This window comes from Poecilia mexicana, unplaced genomic scaffold, assembly GCF_051168715.1.
Source record: "Poecilia mexicana isolate PSO_F unplaced genomic scaffold, ASM5116871v1 scaffold_11, whole genome shotgun sequence".
NCBI classification, from domain to species: Eukaryota; Metazoa; Chordata; class Actinopteri; order Cyprinodontiformes; family Poeciliidae; genus Poecilia; species Poecilia mexicana.
The window spans coordinates 17,390,870-17,411,437 of record NW_028263380.1 but is presented as its reverse complement, the minus strand read 5'-3'; the positions used below and the strand labels follow the sequence as shown (position 1 = coordinate 17,411,437).

Here is a 20,568-nt window from a genome sequence, read left to right as displayed (position 1 = left end):
ACCTCAGAACACGGCCGCCGCCTCGAAGGCTGTTTTCTCTACACCTCACTGGTGTTGACACCAGTTTGGGAAGCCAATAGCTCATTACAGTAACAATGTATGTCTGCACTTGTTTGCAGTGAAATGCTGCCTGACCAGACATTCTCTCATTGGCTCAGGTTTTCCTACCAATTAAAAAAAACAAACACCAGAAATCGGCAATCATTGGCCACCATTGTGATTCACTGTATCTGTATTACAGCTGAACAGTGGCTCATTAGACAAGAATCCAGAGCTCGTTTACTTCCTGTCTCCTCTGGTCACATTTTCAATAAAAGTGGTCAGAAAGTGACGTTAAATGACCTCGCAGAGGGCTAGACCTGTATCGAACACCTTAGATAGACGGATAGATAACAACTGAAGGTAACAGTTACATGACTGTGCTAAAAAAAATCTGACCATCTGCTTGGAAAATACATAATACCGCCTCTTTAAGAGTTTGAACATATAGGATTAGCTTGGCAACACTGAAGGTTAGAATCAAGACTGATAGAACATGTAATTTGATTTAAATTTCAGGTCTTCAATGACACTGACATTTTTACACATTTCAAGTCTTATAAATACATAGGAACACCTGTATTTATAAGGTTTGGAACCACGAATCGCTAAGATTCACTTTCTTGACAGCTTCAGGGTCCCACTGGAAACACAACTGCCAATTTAAAAAGTTCAGACACCAAATATATCCTGATGAGCGTTAATACGCTCAGTGAAAACTGTTTTTGCATAAGAGCAGAACTTAACATCCGCGGTGTTCTTTATTTTGACTCTTGGACGTACAAGCAGAAAAGAAAGAAAGCTACGCTCCAGGGTTGCCGGCTCTGCAAAAACGAGCCAATAGTGCATCAAGTGGAATTGCTCCTACTGCGCATAAGTATTTTTGCTTCCTAAGGTGTGATTTTTTTAAATTATTTGGGATGTGCTCTATTAAAAAAGTTAGCAAATAGGCAAAATATCAACCAATAACTTGGAGACAAATCCAAGAAATACTGAACCGTGAATAGGTGGGGGTCCAACGTAGCTACAGATAAATTATAGCAACCCACAAAGGAAAAGATAGATGAATTTGTGTACTGTATCTTTAACGATAGCAATGAAGAATAACACTAACAAAACATCTCCACCGTAACAACAAAAAGCACAGTGGAGTGACACCAAATTATAGCATAACAGAGCAATGGCATGGTGTACAGTTACAATAATGAACTAAGGTTGACAAGTTTTGATTGAAACATCCTTCCAATTAGAAAAATAAAAGCTTTCTAGCAACATGTCTTGTAATTTATAAATGCCAAATCACAAGTTGTTCCAACTTTCAGCTCAAGAGAATAGAGTAAATAGAGTGATGCAGTGCCGCAGATTATATTGGTAAAACCTCCACGGTTTCATTATCACCGAGGCAATCTGAGGTAAAAATACCAAAAGTTACACACCACATAAATGTTACGCATTAGCTGGGGAACTGTAATAATCTTGGCACCAATTTACCTCCCTATTACAATCAATTGACGTTAAAATCAAGACTGGTGGAACCTTTAATATGACTGAAAGTTCAGACCAATTAGTACAACTGAAGCAATTATGAAGTGCTTTGTAATTTGCAAATGCCAATTTGGAAGTTGTTGCAATTGTTCTGAGGATAATTTCCAGAAAAAGAAAATAACTTTGACTCAAACTTTCAAATAAATGTTCCTATTTTATAAATCCAAATAAAGAAAAAAAAAATGCAGCTATCCGCCGTCCCTCCAATCAGAACCGAGGTGTTTCTACCAGCGTTTGGAGCTTCAAGGGAATAAAACTCCCAGCATCGGCCCTCTTTCCACAGGGGGAATCCATCTTCTGCAGCTGCCGTGTGCGTGTCACCCCTGCTATTCCAATAATACACAACAACCCCGGGCTGTGTGTGTTATTCCCCTGGCTACATCATTTAACTCTTAACAATGTGCTTCTCTGGCTGTTCTCCGAGTTCACCCCGCCTCCTCGTTCTTTTTTTGGTTCCCGTTCTTTGGGTCATTTGTGTCTTACATTAGTTATGTTACGTGCAGCTTATTAGCGGCTCTTCTCCGTCCCTCTCTGCTCCATCCATTTCAAACACACACACACACACCCACGCACACACACACACGCACCCACACGCCGACATCCGTAATTCCCTCTCGGCTCCTTTTTGCTGTAGATCCCAACAGATGACAAGCACTCAGAGGGATTTCAGGGTCCTCCCACAGAGGCAAAAAAAATATGGCGCGGGATTGCATTTAGATAGATTAGATTAGATTAGATTAGATTAGATAGATATTCTTCTTCCTGCCACACCATTAATATTCTCCATACACACTCTTCCTCTCCTCTTCATACGAATATCCCCTTCGTCCCCCTTTTGCAAATACTCACTTCCACACACTCTTTCGATGCCTTCACATATCAGCGCTGCTTTATACTGTATCACCCTCCCACATCTCTTCTTTTTCCGAGTATTTCCCTCCAACCCCTCTTTATTCCTCTCTCCTTTCGGTTATTTTTCTTTTTGTCGCAGTTTTTCCCTTTTATTACGTCTTCCTCCTGGGAAGTGGCACAGAATCCCTTTAAGTGCAGCAGAAGCAAATCTATTCATCGCACCCAACCTATATCCTTACCTTATAATGAAAGACATACAAACAGGCTGCAAGGAAAGATCACAGATTCTTTTCATGTGTTTTAAACTGCAACAGAAAGCAATCTGCGTGTGCAATTGGTCTGGGGCTGCATCAAGGTGTGCCAGTGTTTAAGCAGTTATCGTTTCAAAACTGCCTTCATCCCGTTTCCGTGGATTAAAGGTTTTCAACAAGATGCCAGAGAAAAATACCAATGTAACCAGAATTCCCTCCACTTTATTCACAGTTTAAGTGAATTAGATTTCTGACACAAGACCTTTTCAAGTCCATTATGTGTCCAAATTTAGGGCGTAGATGAATCTTGAAACAACCCGTCAACTTAAACTCCTCTTTCTCTCGCATGTAACTCCAGTTCTTTAACTTCAGATTACGGTTCCAGTGAGGTACATTTTTTAAACTGTTGTGTAGTCAGCTTTTTAACTCCCACTTTTCAAACCAATTCTCTAAATGCATACCTCTTTTCATCACTGAGAAGACAGTCATGGATAACAACAGGAGAACGGTTTCGCTTTAGCTTAGTTTCAAATTTAAGTTTGTTTTTCGTGGGTCGGACCAAGAATCTGCGGATAAGTTTCTTTCAGCTTTGTTTATTGCTTCCCTGAATCATAACCAGGAATAGTGAGGCTATAATGCAAGTTTATGTATTTCTCTAAGCTCTGACCCATTTATCCTGATTGTTATAACCCTGACAAAATTAAAATAAATAAATAAATGTGAACCAGGCTTTTCATTAGAGAGAAGAAAAGTTTTGAATCCAACATCAAATCAAAGAATTTCAATTTTTTTCCAATTTGTGCATCACTACATTTGTTCCAACCTTCAACTTTTTATTAAACTAAAAAAGAAAAAGCATAAAAATGCATCTTGTGGGTTCATGTGTATGTAGACTGTAGATAGTGGGAAATTTTAGTTTAGATGCTTTGATGAATCTATCAAAACTAGACCTGCTGTTCAATAATTACAGCCGATCAATAGAAAACTGGCCAATTCCAATATCCAGCCAAAGGCTCTGTGCATTTTGAATCATGGAGTTTGTCACTGATCACAGCATAATTGGGGGAATCTGACCAATATCAATAATGTCTCTCAGTCCCACAAATCAAACAAATCTAGTTTGTAAAAACAAAACAGAAAGAAAGATTATGGAAGGAATATTTCAGAAACAATGTGTTCTACTCTGATTGCTTAAAAAAAAACTTAATGAACACAAAAAGGGGGACAGATGACGGGCTCACCCAGAGCGCCAGTAATTATAACAAATGCAACTGTGTCCAATAGGCGAAGGGATTTCCAAGCAACGAGGCGACATATGTGATCCCCTCTTTCAGTAGCTGCGCTAATGAATGATGAAGCAAATGGAGGTAAATGGGCGGCAGGGCCCATCCTCCGCCAACGCGCAGCAATGCGGTTGAGCGCAGCAGTCTTCTGGGACTTCCCATTGACTCCAAGCAAGGTGAGAACGGAGCGGGAACAGAAGGCTGAGCGAAAAACACTTCAAACAACGCGGCAGGAAGTCACGGAGAGCTGCTGCTGCTGCTGCAGAAGCCGTGCAAGCTCTGACCGAAAGAGACAGAAAGTTCCAAGATGCGCAGATAGAATCGTTACTCCGCTTTCACGGACAATCAATCAAACAAGCGTCCACGCACAAGCGCTCTGAACGAGTCTGACAATAAGATGTGAAAATACCTGAAATGCCAACTAACAGCAGCCGGGCAAACTCGGGAGTGAAAGCACAGCAGGACATTGATATTCTATACACCCACACACAGCATGGCGAGGAGCCGGGCTCTTCTATTTGCTTTTCCCACTTTTTACGCACGAGTCTAGATGCAGGCTGGTGCTGCATTGAAGGCGTCCTTTTAAATGATGCAGATAATCAATTTTCTGACATGTGCCGCACACACAAATCTCGCTTTTGCACCACTTAGAGTCAGAAAGTGGGTTTTACCTCGCCTGCAAACATAAGGACGTGTCTGAAATAACTCGGCACATTAAAAAAAAAAAAGAAGCACATTGATGCAGGCTGTGGAAATGTGCTGCTTTCTATCTCTATGTTAATACCGTTCAAAATCATCCCTCTACAAGCCCCACATATAAAAAAAGACTGCACTGTAGAGCCATTCCTACTGAACCACCACCCACAGGGGGAGGAAAGGAAGGAGATTCTCCTCCTACACCTCCGCTGACGGAGGATGCCGTCACGCATCGCCCGTATAAATCAATGACTGATAACACTGGGAAGAGAATGGGGGGGGGGGGAATCCATGTGTGAGCATAGAGACATGATTATGCATGCGCCGTAGCTCATGTATTAACCATAACTGAATTTACACATCAAGGCGGTGAGCGAATTCCCGGACAGATTTTTGATGCGGACCAACACGAGACTTGCTTAAATGATGAGGTGGAAGATGTGGGGCAGAGGATGAAAAGGAAGGAGTGTGATATCACAGTGTTACTTCTGATCTGCTGACTGCAGATTATACAGTGGATTATGTAAGTGTAGAGATGTGGGGAGGGGGGGGTTGCATGCAAGCATGACTTTGCAAAAACATTGCTGCAACTTTCCCTCACCCAGCTGATTCTGTTAGGATGCCGATAAACACAAAGCTATGAAATAGTATTTGTGCCGTTACAGATTTCCAGTTTTGTGCTTGAGGAGGGAGTGGACTGTTGCTGCTGCTGCTCTCTGTGTAGAGATGATCCAGTTCCCAAGTTCAAGGGGAGTCGTTCTTTTGCACAGTCACCATATGCTTGTTTAGTATGAGCGACCGGTGCACAGTTTTCCTTTGCAAAAATAACTAAAACATAAAACTTTGTAAGCGTTTCCAGCATAAACTGACTTTTACTGCAGTGAATTATAACAAAGATTGAACTGGAATGTTTGTGGCAGAAATTAATTCTGTCTGCATGACTGGTTTGACTATATATTTTTGTTATTCTTTAAACCGAAAAAATTAAGAGACCACTTAAAATGATCGGTTTCTCTGATTTCACCTTTAATTTGTGTATGTTTGAGTAAAATGAACATTGTTCTTTTATTCTACGAACTACATGTCTCTGATATTCTAAGCAAAAATGTATTTATTTGCAGAAAATGAGAAATGGTTAAAATAACTAAAAGATGCAGTGGTTTCAGACCTCAAATACTGCAAAGAAAACAAATTGGTATTCATTTAGAAACAACGATACTAATGTTTTAACTCAGTTCAGAAACCAATATTTGATCAGCATTTGGTGGAACAACCAGGAGGTTTTCAATGGGGTTCAGTGCAGTGGGCTCTTCATTTTTTCCAGAACTGCATATTTACTTAGACAATGAAAAGTAAAAACAAAACAAAAAAACGATAAAGATAATAAGCTACAAAAAGTGCTTATTTCCACTCTACAATCAGCTGCAAGGAAATAAATGCAACTCCTGGATTGAAACGCTACCCGGCATCAAGGCGTTTCTGTTTTCCAGCTGCATTTTCTTTAAAATGTTTCCATGAATAGATTGGAGTTACGTTCCACATTAAAATCCACCAGAAGGCGAATTCATTGACACATTTTTGTTTGATTAGCTTATGATTTGTGATCACACACTGTTGTGCGACGTTGCCAGTTCGTTGGGCTGATGAATGAACTGTCTGAGGAAACTCAGAGAGGAACTCGTATTTGTGGAAAAGATTTTTAGGAAAAGTAATTAAATATGCAAAGATGAGGACTAATCTTTAGATTAACTTAATTACTTATTTGTTACAGTCAAAGTTTATGGATTTTAGTCTCATGCTACTCCAAACTTTTGGGAGACAAAAATAGTTATTGAGATTTGGAGGCAAATGAGCGCCACTGGTCTTACTGGGAAACATCCCAGTAAAGATATTGGACTGGGACATTTCACTGTGTCCACTTTGCCAAGTTGGGTGGTTTGTCCAACAGTTTGACATGAAATTTAAAAAAAAGCTCTGGTTTTCTTTAAAACTGATAGTTTAACCCAACATCTGAAACTAAAAAAGAATTTTAATTCTGGCAGAAATCTGCCTCGGTAATTGGATAGAAAAAAAAAAAAAAGGGAAGTCGACTCGTGCGGAAATCGAACCGAGCCGAGTCAATGACAGACTGGAGCTGGAAACCGACTTTAATAAGTTGACAGGACTGTCTGACATGAGACAAGATGAGATTACTTTCTCACACAATCTTCCATCCACACGATTTTAAGCCCTTCTCGTCTCTCCGGTTTAATGGAAAAGGAAATTAGAAAAAGCAGTCAGATGTCTGATACAATGCGTCAAATATTAATTCTAATTTCATTTTTAATATTGTGTCACAACCCCAACTTGGGCCAGCATTTACCTCACACGGCTGGATCCGACCTTTAACCTAGAGACACTCTCTCTGTCCAGGTCACTTCAGACTTTATTCCAGACGAAACAAAACTATTTTTCCCCTCACCTCAGGGTGACAATTCCTGAAAAAAGTGATTTTTTTTCACTCTGCTTGTTGTTTGTTTATATGAAATCTGCCATCAGTTTTCTGAAAAGTGATTTCAAACTCAAAACTTTCAGCATTTAACATCCCCAGTGAACATGTTTAATTTGACTTTTCTTTAAGATTGTTTTCTTGTATATGCTGAGTATGCAAGAATGGAAAACATTTTTTTTAATTTGTCAAGATTGGAGTGTTGCGTTTTGTCTTTTTTTTCTTTAGAGTTGAGGCCCAAATTATCTTTAAATTAACATTTTTATGTTTCCTCTGACTGGAAGTAATATTAAGCTTTTGGAGCTTTTTAACCTGAATCTGAAAGGGAATTGGTAAAGTTTTTTTTTTGTTTTGTTTTAGTCACATTTTGTTTGTTTCCTCTTAGATTTGTTGTGATCTTGTGGCACTTTAATTGAGCAATAATAAAAAAAACACAAGAGTTCAATTAATTTTTGCATTTATTATAAATAAGTTTCGCTCCTCAGAGAGACCAATCACTCTTTAGAAAAACTTTGATGGGTTAATTAAATGGAGTAACTCCTGAACTTTAAAGTAACCGAACAGTTTGATATCTACATCAGATGATAGAGGAATAATCACAAGACAGTTTGAGAATTGCATGCTCAATTCATCTCATCATATAATACGGATGAGCTTTAATATCTTCAAATGTTTTACACAAGAAAATACACTTCTGTTGCTGCCAGCAGGAAAAGTTCTCCAAGTTTCAAATGCATCAAACTTTCAAGCTTTAAAGACTTTGGTGTTTCAGTTGAAGGGGATTGAAACTTTTCCATAAAAGGAAAAAATTAAGAATCAGCTATTAACTCATTAAAGGCAGCTCCTGCTGCTGCTGAAGGGTCAAATTAGAGACATTTCCATTTTCTTCAAATAGTCTTATTACAGGAACGACGGCTGCCAGAGGCTCTCAGAGTCTTCACGTAATTACGTCTTCAAAAGGAAAAATCTCAATTGTAACACAATATCTAATTATTAGGACTGCTCATATCAAAAACTGCCCTCCCACAGAAGGAAAAAGTGGAGCCGAGTAATCCACTAAGCTGTGTGGACAGTTCCCACTGCTCCTCACGCCGCTGCATTAGAGGGAAGACCCGTCACGCCTAAACACCTGAAGGGTCCGAACAGAGAATAAGATATGACAGAGCACTAACTTCGATCCTCTCCCACTGCTTTTTTGTTGTTGTTTTTTTAAACTAGGGGACGCCGATAACTCTGAGCGAAGCAGTCGGTGCGAAACGCCACCTCTGCAGCCGCAGCTCAGAGGCGGCCTTCTGCTTTAATAAAAAAACAGATATATTTATTCTCACCGGGCGCTGAGCCGGCCAGATCGTTTTTCCAGCCAATGTACCATAAAAAAAGACCCATTTCCCAAATAATCAAACTCCAGCCAGTGACCGTCCCCCTATCAACACCTTTGATCTTTTTCCAACATGGCAGCCATTTTTATCATTGCAGCAATGTAATTTCCCAGTGGGTAGCCGGGCCGCTGTGGTGCAGGCTCCCAGAATAATGTACTATGGAGCCACCATTTGGAAGTTGGAAGGACCCTCTTTTTGTAGGAAGCATTTGCATTCAAATCATTGAGCCTAAAATTGGTTCTACCTGTCTGGGATCAGTACCATCTCCTGTGGGTTCCCACCGCCTGTTAGCCGCGGTTTTCATAACCTTTGAGAGTGGAAATGCTAATGTCTTTTGATGGGCAGACTACATTTTTCTTTCATCTGGGTTAGCTGTTGGATGAGTACCTGGGCAGCTTTCCATCAGAGCTTATGGTCAGTTTATAATGACACCGAACCAGTCAGGTCCTTATATTAATGCAAAGATGGACGGGAACCAGAGAGGAGTAAGAGACAGAAACATTAAACAAAAGATTGAATCTTAACAGATTAATAACTAAAGCTTCTATGGTTTATTTAGGTTCCATTCAGCTTAAATGTAAACTATATAGAGAGCTGTATAATCCACTAAACCCATTGAAAACCTCCTGGTTCTTCCACCAAATATTAATTTCTGAACTCTTCCCAAGTTAAAGCATATTTTTGTTTCTAAATATTTCTTGTTTTCTTTGCATTATTTGAAAGCACTGCATCTTCTTTCATTATTTTGACCAATTCTCATTTTCTGCAAATAAATACAAGGTTTTTGCTTGGATTTCCGGAGACATGCTGTCAGTAGTTCATGGAATAAAAGGACAAAGTTCGTTTTACTCAAACATAAATCTATAAAGAGTAAAATCAGAGAAACTGATCGTTCCAAGTGGTCTATTTTTTTTTCTGTGTATTTATGCATTTTGACCATTTGCAGATTTCAATTTCACAACCTAAAATTTGCAGCTGCAATGTAGCACTTATAATAACAAAAAGAGGCAGTAGCATTACTTTTTGCCGTTTCATTCAGTGACTTGATAAAATATTTACTCCATTTTACAGATTCCTTCATTTGTTGCCTTTTTTCTGCACCCCTAAATAAAAGTAAATAATAGACAAAGATAAACTGATACAAAATACAGATTTCAAATTATGATTTTATTACCCAAGGGAAAAAAAACTTTCCAAACTAACTTAACCCTGTGTGAAAAAGTTGAATGAATTAAATGTGACCTTTGGGATTTAGCTATACCTGATTATTGCCAAACATGCAGAACTACGAAATAGTTCAAGCAAAACGATGTAAGGCAACACACAATGCCCTAAAGGACTTCAAAAACAAGTTTCAGAATGGAAAGTTCTGCAAATCCATTTTATTAAAGGTTTTGACACGCAGTAAATGGACCAGGAATCGAACCGAAGACAAAGGCGTTGAGGACAGCAGCCTCTGCATCTGCATCTCTACCACTGAGCCACGTGGCGCAAAACCTTTCCTAAAGCTTCAGGATTCCAGCAAACCACAAACGGAGAAAACATGAACCTTCCCAGGAGTGGAAGGAGAAACATCTGAAGCATTACGAGCCTCCCTTGCTTCCGTTAAGGTCAGTGGTCATGATTCAACGATAATAAGGAGGATGGGTAAAAATAGCAGCCATGAGAGGTCCAAGGTGAGAAGCACTGCTGACCAAAAAGAACAAAAAGATCGATCTTAAATCCCACTGAGATGCTTTGGGATGACCTTACAGTAGCTGTAAAAATTCCTCTAATGCCCCTGAACAAAAATAAATAAATAAATCTGCATTAAAATGGGTGAAAATGTCTCTGCAGCAAGTTGGTCATTGGCTTCCTTTGCAATTCAGCTCGATTCTCATCTCCCTTCAGTGTCCAGCTGCTCTGGGATTATTGCTCCCATTGAATTTATTTTTTCCTGTTGAATTTCATCCGATTGGCGAACAGAATGAGGAGTTGTGAACAGAGGTGCACCAATTTATAGGCCAGCCGATTTATCGGCGATCGGCTGATTTTTACATGTGAAGTTGATCTTATCCACTGATCTCACCTAAGAATCGACCACTGTCCTGAGAGGTAGACCTGCCCACGAAGTCAAACATTAGCTTCATGCAGGGTTGCATAATCGGTGAATGCCGTTTTCATGACTCCCTTTTTACATAAACTAAGGTTAAACTATTTAACATCATATATTTATGTAAACAGCAATACGCCTCAGCTGGATGTGTGGCCCCAGTGGGAGGAGAGAGTGAGACGCAGCGACTTGTATAAATGTGTTTGACTTGAAGAAAAAAGTTCAGTTTGCGAAGTGGGAAAATGCCGTCTATGGCAAAAGATCTGCAGCTGAGCTTCTGCTCACCATAAAATATACATGATGAGCTCGACTAGAGCAGGAGGAAAGAGGGGAATCCCTCCTGGTTATGAAAACTGAATTTTAATCCACGATGATCTGGATTGAATGCCCCATTTTACTATTGTTTAGAAGTCACGTTTGCCTTAAAGGCGCCTCCTTGTCATCTAAGCTTACCTCAATGTTTTTTTTGTTTTTTTTAAACGTCAGATGCTGCAGCCATACCCAGAACTAGTTTGACATAAACACACTTGTGGCCTCCGAGGAGCTCCAAGCCCACAGGAGTGACTGACAAGCCCTTCATAATCAATTCACAAGCATGTCGATCCGAGGCAACACTTGATCTGAGCTCCCCGACCCGAGCTCCAAATGCTTCATGGCAATTTACTGACACAGCAAAATCTAATTAAAAATGCATTTAGAAATTGATTACCTTTCGCGCCCAGACTGATTGTTGCTCAGAAAGCAACGTGGTTATGTTTTTGTTCTGCTCGGGGTCAATTCACCTTCCCATACCATAGAAATGCATTGATCTACTCGGCTGCTTTTCGGCCCATGCAAACCATTAAAAATACTCTGAGTTTCTCTATCAAGTTGTGTCACTAATAGCAAATATGAAGAGCAGCAGACTGGAAAGCTAATCTGAATGTGGTTAGATGTAGTTAATCTGCGCGTTGGCATTAGCGTTAGCAGTTAGCATACAAATGTTTAAAACACAAACTCTGCTTTCCATTTGTCTGAATAGTTTGGATCTTGTAGTTTTGCTCAATTATAAAGTTGGAAAACAAAGAGAAATCGCTTATACTCAAAAACAAACAAGCTACTATTAGCATAACAAGCTAATGTAATGTATTCCTGTAATTTCTATACACTGAAGAATAATGGGACAGACTCATAGATCAGGAATTGTATTTTGTTTGTTCTTTATTTAATGGGTCTCAATAAAAAAGCTTTTTATGGATCATACATTGTGTTGAGATACAAACTCTGAGATATAAATGAACAGCTCATCAGTGCCACCATGACTACACTTCATACATGTGGCAGCCATTTTGGATTTTGAGGTTGGGGTTAGTGGGAAATGTCACACTTCCATAGTTCAATGGGTGTAACAGTTTTCTTCCATCTTCACATTAAGCATGTTAACACTAACATTAGCAAACTTTGGGTAAGAGACTTTTAGGTCATGAAGTGTTGGAATGGGTTTTATTTTCATCCATTTGCTTTATCATGATCGGTATTGTTTTTATCTGTTATAATAAAATATATGCTACACTCATTTGAAACATCTGCCAACATACCCAGGTCTGCTCATCCAAGCACGTTCACCCTAAAATCAGACGAGAAAAACGTCTGTAAATGTTCGGGCCATCACAGGTCCTACAGCTGACTGCTGCTGCTGTTGATGTAAATTTCATTCCTGTACATTCAGGCAAGTACAACTTTAATGGGAAGTGTGGAAGAGAAACTCGTGTTCTCTATAAATAACACAAAGCGCAAACTGAACATCTACAAAGACCAAGACTTCTGGAAAACGGCAGAAACACAAAATCTTACCGAGGATTTCTGACCTAGTTTCTTGAAATAAGACAAAACTAACTTGCAAGTAACTTTTTAGAAAAGCTTCTTTTAAAGTAAATGATTTCTTAATATTGACTAAAAAGCTCTAGCTACACTAGCAGATTATTTCATTTACATCATAGAAGTAGGTTAATAAGCTACCAGTGCAACTAGTACTTTAGTAGCAGTCGTGCTTTAGACATTGTTATGCAAGTTATTTTGAAAAAACTAAATATTTGAGATATCCTAATTTCTTTTTCTTTTTTTTTTTTTTAGAAATGTTCTTTGGCCTAAGTGCTCGGTTACATTGTTGTTGTTTTACATTAAAACTGAAATAAAATCACAATTAAGATTTGACAGTTAGAACTAAAAAAAAACATTTGACAAATCTGTTAAAACTAAAAAACAGAAGCTAGCTGTATGAAACATCTAACTTCCGTTTGGCTGTTTGAGACGCCGCCATTGTGCAATGACGGAGGAAAACATCAAATGCCAATAAATAGGATGCATTTGTATGCAAAATTGCAGAGAGCCCAGAGACGGAGCTGCAGACGGACAAACGTCCATGTAATCAGGTTGCAAATCTGCTTGTACCGTCTGTGCCAAGGCGTGTGGGGCAGGAGGGGCAAGCGGATGGCTGAAGCTATTGTCTCCAAGCGCCGGTCCACATGATTGACCCAGCCGGTGTCCACATTAACACGGATCAACTCCTACGGGTATCATCTCCTCAGAAAACAGCTGCTCCAGCACATTCGGCCAAATAACTCAACTTCTGCATGTGGAAAAAAAAAATACAAATACAAATGCTCTTTGTTCTGCCTTTCTGACTTGTATCCAACTCAATCAATGTTCTGCTAAAGAAAAAAAAAAGAAAGCTTGCCAACTCCTTCCCATTATGCGCTGTAAAACACTTCCCCATCTCTTAAATTTTCATCTTGCAACCCCTTCAATATCACTTAGCGTACTTCCTGTTGTATCTTGATAATAGTTTCCTTCAGTGCAGCTCAGATTTTCTCCATAAGCCATCAGCTTTCCATTCACCCAAGGGAAACCACCTCCAGCTACCGCTTGGTCAAACCTCCGAGATATACCCGCCTGCCAGTTAATGAGCCTGTTTAGAAAGACGGCACCTCCAATAAACATTGATCACAAAGCCTAAATTCCAAGCACTCCAGGGGAAGCCATTTGTCAAGGTGATAATTTATTTTCCAGCACTAGGTATGGTGTGTCGGGACTTGGGTTGTTTTCATCAGGCGAGCTGGGGCTGACAGACACCATTTCAGGTCCAAATCAGGGTCATAATGTGCAGAATGAAACACACAGAGCTGTAAATCACTCAGGACCAGCCGCAAATAGCTGAAAAGATCGCCTTCCAGTTGCTGAGTGGGCAAGGGAATAGTAATTTAGCAAGGAGATGTGTGGCACATTTCCTTTGTGCTTCGGTGTTCGGCTGAACATTAGTAGGGACACTGCATGACTTATGGAAGGAGTAGTAGATTAAATGAAGGCCGGTCTCCTGTTTCCATCATGCTGACACGGGGTGCCCAATTACAGAGACGTGCCCCCGTGTATCCAGAGAGGCCAAGCACCTGATGGGAGGAAGTGGAAGGAGCAGGGGACACGCTGCTCGCGAGTAGGCGAGGCTACCGCAGTGCACCGCTGCTCCCGCGCTCTCTCAAGATGTTCCGCATCTCCCCCTCTAATTGGCAGATTGCCTCAGAAGCGAGATGATTTAATGGCCTGTGTGTGTGTTTTTTCCTGCCTTAGTCAGCCATTAGCAGGGACATCTGTAACGAGTTGGCCGGGCACACTGCTGAGAGCAGAAGCTGAGACCAACACTTTCTATTCGGAGGGGGCGGCGGGGGGAGGGAGGCGGCGTGGTAGTGACAGACTTGGGCGATGATCAAAGAGCTCCGAGGCATTTCTCTGGGTTACAATAATCGAGAGATCTTGTTTGGAAATGTCCAAGGCAGCAGAAAAACCTGTAATCAGTTGTTAGATATTGTTTACTTCCTGAAAGCGGTGTAAATCCACACAGCGTGCTGGTTATCGATGGCGAAAGGGAAGGCTTCCCCCCCAGGAAGAAATTTGCTCAAATTTGGCGCTAGCAGAACATATTAGGCGTGTGGTGTGCCTTTGAAAAACATTTGTATCTTTTGAACTTTTTGCACATTTTGTCACGCTATAACAAGAAAACATTGTATTTTGTTTTTTGTTTTTTTTTGAAAGATAAAAGTAGTGCATAATATTTTGTGTGTGTTGGGCATTTAGATTCAGTTCCTACGTGTCGATGCTTGGTAGAACCACATTATGTTGCAGTTATCTCTGTAAGCTTTTCACACCTGGAGTCAGACATTTTTGCTAAAAGCTCCGTCAGATTGGATAACAAACTTCTTTTTCATGTCTTGCCAAAGATTCTGGAAGGAAATAGCTGCTGGAAGATGAACTTTCACCCCAATCTCAAGTTGTTTACACCCTCAAGTTTTCTTCCAGGTTTGTTCTGGATTTAGCGCCACCCATTTTCCCACCAAATCTGGCCTGATTCCCCGTGCCTGTTGGAGAAAAGCATCCCCACAGCATGATGCTGCCGACACAATGCTGTGAGACTGGAAACTTTTCAAAAACCTTTCAGTGTTTCAATACTGTCAGCAAAAACACAAAATCTTACTGAGTATTTTGACCCAGTTTCTAGTCCAAATATCTTAATACATTTGAAATAAGACAAAACTAACTTACAATTAACTTTTTAGCGGGAAATCTGTTTTTTAAGTCAGTATTTCTCAAATATTAATAAAAAGTACTAGTTCATTGGCAGACTTTTAAGTGAAATAATCTACCAGTGGAACTAGTACTTTTTATTTATCAGAGTTATTTACCTAAACCAGGCTCGCATATCTTGGTAAAAAGTTACTAGCAAGCAAGTGTTGTCCCGTTTCAAGAGTTCAAAGATATTTGCACTAGAAACGAGACAAAAATTCTTGGTAATATTTTGTGTTTTTGCAGAATGACAGGACGCCTGGTCAAAGACTGGAATTAGAAACGGTGGAAACTCAAAATTCCAGACGAACGGTGACAGAAATGGCTATAAAACTTAACTGAAACAGACAACAGTGGATGCTGCAGGACTTCCATGAGCTAATTTATGCTAAAATATGTATTTAAAATGTATGACTTCAGTAAATCCCGTCTGTATGACAGGAATGGTAATAAACTTCGACAAAGTTGCACGTAAACGCTGTGACAGTGCAGTTTCTGAGTGCTGTAAGGCTATCACAAGGTTGACAGCAAACGTTTACCTTCAAAAGCCACAGAAAAAAAAGAAAAAAGACATCCTATAACTAAAATATCAGAAAATGACATTTTCACGGCTTCTGAGCAAACAGCTTGCTGTTAGAGCGATCCCATTTCTCGCAGCTGCGCTGAACGATGCGCTCACGGGTAAAACATTACAGCTTCAACCAAAGTTTGGCCTTAAAGGCTTCTGCTTTCTGGCTGCATATCACCACTTTCATTTCTCGCTCTCCCTCTCCTGGGCTTGTCTCCGTAACGAGGTCTGGATGACGAAGGGAGCCCCCTTTCCTGAGCGAGTGAGGCCTCAAATGGAGCTGTGGAGAAAGCTTTAAGGCCTTTTTGAAGCCTGACGGCCATCGGTATTCTTGCCGTAGCCTCGGCGGATTTCTCCGCTACCTGCAAACTGGGTCAGGTTTTGCATTATTTTAGAGATTTGTATCTCAGTGGGAGGAAAAGAGGAGCTTGTGCACATGCAGGCGTGCAGACGAAACACCTGCATTTTGTCTCCCTCCGTTCTCCTTCCGCTCCTTGTCTCTCTCTTTCACACATGCAATATTGAGCATAATAATATACGCACATATTTGTCACCCTAACGCATAGACGTCAATTGAAAGCTGATAAATGAGCAAGCCTCATGTTGGGAAAATCATTTCAGACAGAGAATTTGCCAAAAGCCTTCGCCGACGTTGATAAGGAGCACTGATATTGATTACAGCACTCAAAAGCTGCGCGCTTTTACAGCATTTACATGCAACTTTGTCAGGGTTTATTACCATTCCTGTCATACAGAGGGGATTTACTGCAGTCATAAATCTTAAATTCATACTTTAGCATAAATTAGCTCCTGAAAGGCCTGCAGCATCCGCCGTTGACTGTTTCGATTAAGTTTTATGGCCATTTCTGTCTCTACTCGTCTCGAATTTTGAGTCACAGTCTCAAGTTTTCCACCGTTTCTAATTCCAATCATTGACCGTGCGTCCTGTCAGGAGATGAACGGGGGACCAGGAGCAGATGCTGAGGGGCGACAATAATGAGACACCGAAGAAAGGTAATTGAAGAGGACAGAAAAACTGGTGAGACACCTCGGAAAAATAAGAGAGGGAAGAAAATAACCAAGCAGGAGATGGAGAGAGGAGATGTAGGAGAGGCCAGCATCTGAGGGGAATACAAATGGACAGACGTGGAGCACGGATGGAGGAGAGTGTGTGTGTGTGTGTGTGTGTGTGTGTGTGTAGGTGTGTGTGTGTGTGTGTGTGTGTATATTGGGGGGTAAAAAAAAAAGATGGATTCACGGTTGACTAATGAGAAGACAAAGAAACAGAAATCCACATCGATCCCTGACCCAGAGGACGACGGCTTTCGTACAGGTGTAAGCAGCCCGGATCGTCTGCAGGGGCTTACCTGAGGAAAGACACCAGACTTCTACTGGAGTCCAACAATGGGCAGGAATTATGTCTGCATGCTGAAAGCGTGGCAGGGATTCGTTCCTGCAAGTTTGAGCAGCCTTCAGTGGTTAACAACACGTCCAACTACAGGAACATGCATGTCATGTTGGAGGAGTCAGAAGGCTTTCGAAGGGACGGCCACTCCAGCAATGAAAGTCATGATACCTCATCGAACTTTATCAATAGTGTCACCATGTAGACACACCAGGCATTACATTATGACCTAATAAAGCATCAAGGCATTTGGAGCTAACTCATTTTCCTTCTCAAATCCTTTCCCAAACCAATTGGTTTGTTTGCTTACAAAAGTAACCTACAAATACCTGAAGGAACCATTTCAGGCCCCATAGTTTCTAGTAAAGCTGTTCACAATGTTCCAGAAGTGTGTCCTGATATTTGTCTGCTTTGTCTGTCAAAGACGAAATATAAGGAAATGCATCACCTATTGTTGTTTGCAGATCTATTTGGACTTGGTTTGTTCTGCAACGTGTGGCGTCATGTCCAGTTTTAAATCCTACTCAGTGATGCTCCTGTTGATGGTGTCAATCAAATCAACAATGTCTTTTCCCAGTCATTGTGTAAACAGCTACAAATATCACTGTTATTAATTTTCTACTTTGTATTTTCCTGAGAAATTTACAGTCTTGGTTCTAATTACTTAGTCCACAAAATGAACAGAAATAAAGACTTTGACTAGATCGCTCTGTATATTAAATCTATTTATTTTCCATTTTGAACTGCATGAAGTGTGGTGAACCTGTATGTTAGGAAACTACATGTCTACCAGAGCTCAAATGTGTTGTAATTGATAACAGTAAGACTTTTCATTAAAAGATTGAAACAGAGAAGATTAACTATTAATTTTCTTCCAGATGTGTCCTGATTTAAGCCAAGGAGACGGTATCTGGAGCACCGCCTGCTCATTAATACTGATTTCTATATTGTTAGGAAATCTATTAAGACTTGGTTGACTTAGCAACAATTGTGCATCCACGTCAGGTGCTGTCTTTTTGTTTTTTTTATCAGAGATGTGGCATTAAAATTGTTTTTGCAGTTTCTTTTTTTTCATCTCGTTACTAATAGATTTTGTGTTTTTCTTTATTGTATTGTCACAAAACGCATCAGCCACAATCTTGCACACAGTTCGCAGCAGAGGTGCGCACCAACAAAGAGCTGCAGAGAGAGCTACTTACTGCAGGTTCGAGCTGTTCCAATACACCGCATGACGGCTGCTGGCTCTCGAAAGGTGCAAGTTTGTAAGCACCAGGGTGACGAGGCTGAGAGAAAACGTTACGAGAGCCATAATCCCTCCGGGTGCTGCTCCAACCCTGAATGGTTCCCCCTCTTTCCTTGTTTTTTTTTTGTTGTTTTTTTTTTTTTTTTCTTGGCTCCTTCTGTCCCAAACGACGCGTCGTTCACAACATCCCAGCGGTCAAAAGGAGCGCGTCTTCAACTTCAGCGACTTCTTCTTTCGGGATGCGTGTTCCTCAATTCAAGCCCCATCGCGACGACGGAACCCGCTCAGGCATCTTTACTTGAGCCAATTCTGTGTACTTTTAAGTCCGTCCTATTGTTTCCGAGCTCAGCGTTCATTTAAAACAGCTGGTGAAGGGGCGAAACAAGCCGCCAAATTCACATATATCGGAGTTTATTGCAGGTTGGTCAGCTGTTAAAGTCACATCCGAGCCGCTGGATCTTTGCTGGGAGGTATTTTGGGGGGGTACCTGCCACTTCTCTCACTAGAAGCCGCAGCAGCAGCCGCACGCTGCGCACACAACGACACAAACCCGCCCTCTGATGGCAGAGAGGCGCGCACATGTCCGTCCGCTCGTCCGCCACGCCCCCTCATCTCATGCACGGTGTGTGCATGGACTGTCTGTAAAATAATAATTTTCCTTCAAGTTAAAGCATATATATTTTTGCTCAAATTCAGTTTATCCACCTAAATGATTTGTAAAAGCTCTATCTGTAAGGTCTTCCCAGTCTGAACAGAGGTAAGGATTACAACCAGTGATTGAATTTAAAATGAAAAGGAGATTATTATTTTATTTTATTTTATTTTATTTTTTTTTTGGTGATTCGTTTCACAAACAAGAATGAAAAACGTCTGCGCTGCATCGCTAAACAATTAGTAATGGGATTTGAGGCTTTCTGTCGTTGCTGTCCCCAGTGACCATGTTCAGTGATGTCACACTCAGGATTTCCATATTTAAATGTTTATTAACAAAATAGTAATCATTAGCATAGTTTGATTTATTCAAGCACTTATTTGTGAAGAACAGTGAGGTTTTTCTCTACTTTGTGGCGCCTTAAGTTTATATTTTGTTTGTATTGTCTTCTTGTTGTTCTGTCTGTTTTTGTTTACTCTCAACCAGATTTGTGTCTGAATAAAAATGATTGATTGACTGATTGATGTGAAACAACACTGCTGGCCAGAATGCTGTACACCAAGCCAAATAAAACAGACATAAAACAAAACAACAACTGAAACAATAAAGCCAACACCTGAAGCTTTTTTCTCCTGTTACTTTCGTGAACAAAGTTCTTTATTTCACTTTGGATGAAGCCAATGATTGAGCTATTGCTGTCATCAACTCTCCATACTGTTGATGTTTAGCTGCATCTTTTCTAAAGAAGCTGTTGCTGCCAGTTACTCTGATTACTCTTTAGCATAGAAAGTACCCCAGGCTCGGTGCTTCTCCTCTGTTTAGCTTTGGTTTTAAACATATGAATTTGATCAAGCTGTTATTATTAACAAGACATTAGCTCTATTAAATCTAACCATTTTTATTCTACACTCAGGTTTGCAACACTTTTATAGAGACTTTAGCTTCTTAACAGAAAAACTTTAGATAGGTTAGGTATAGCAGAAGAGAGATTCCCGTTATTTTGTCAAAGTATTTCTGAGAAAGTTTCGCTCTTCTGAATGTCAAGCCCGAACCGTAGCGAGTTTCTTTGCCAGGATTTCACACTTACTGGGTGATATACAAAATGGATATCTGAAAGTCTTGGCTGAATGTGCAAAGTGCAACACAAACCTGACATAAATCTGATGCACATCAAGCCAAATAGTCCAACTACAGAAGCAAACACAAATTAAGAAAGAAATTCAGGTAAAATGAAGCAAACAACATGATTTCAATTGCATCAAATTGAAGAAGAATGTGCAGGAAAATGCTGAATATTTCACATTTGAAAATGCACCTGCACCTGCAGGGAGTTTAGTCATATTTTAATAAACTGGTGATTTTATTGATTACATTCTGTTCATTTAAAATACGTCCACTAAGAATGTGACCTGCAACCAGAACAGGATTAACTCCAAATTACTCAAACGTTTCGTATTTTCCTGGTTTTAGGACTATTACAGC

General features: G+C 40.3%; 1 protein-coding gene across 1 annotated transcript in view; it reads right to left on the bottom strand.

The window, feature by feature from the left end:
• Positions 1-19,656, bottom strand: part of efna3a (ephrin-A3a) — a 91,061-nt gene extending 71,405 nt beyond the window's left edge. Inside the window, exon 1 of the mRNA XM_014987744.2 lies at positions 18,391-19,656. Within this exon, the coding sequence (XP_014843230.1) occupies positions 18,391-18,500 (110 nt within the window). The 5' untranslated portion in view covers positions 18,501-19,656. The remainder of the gene's footprint in view (positions 1-18,390) is intronic.
• Between the last annotated feature and the right edge of the window lie 912 nt (positions 19,657-20,568).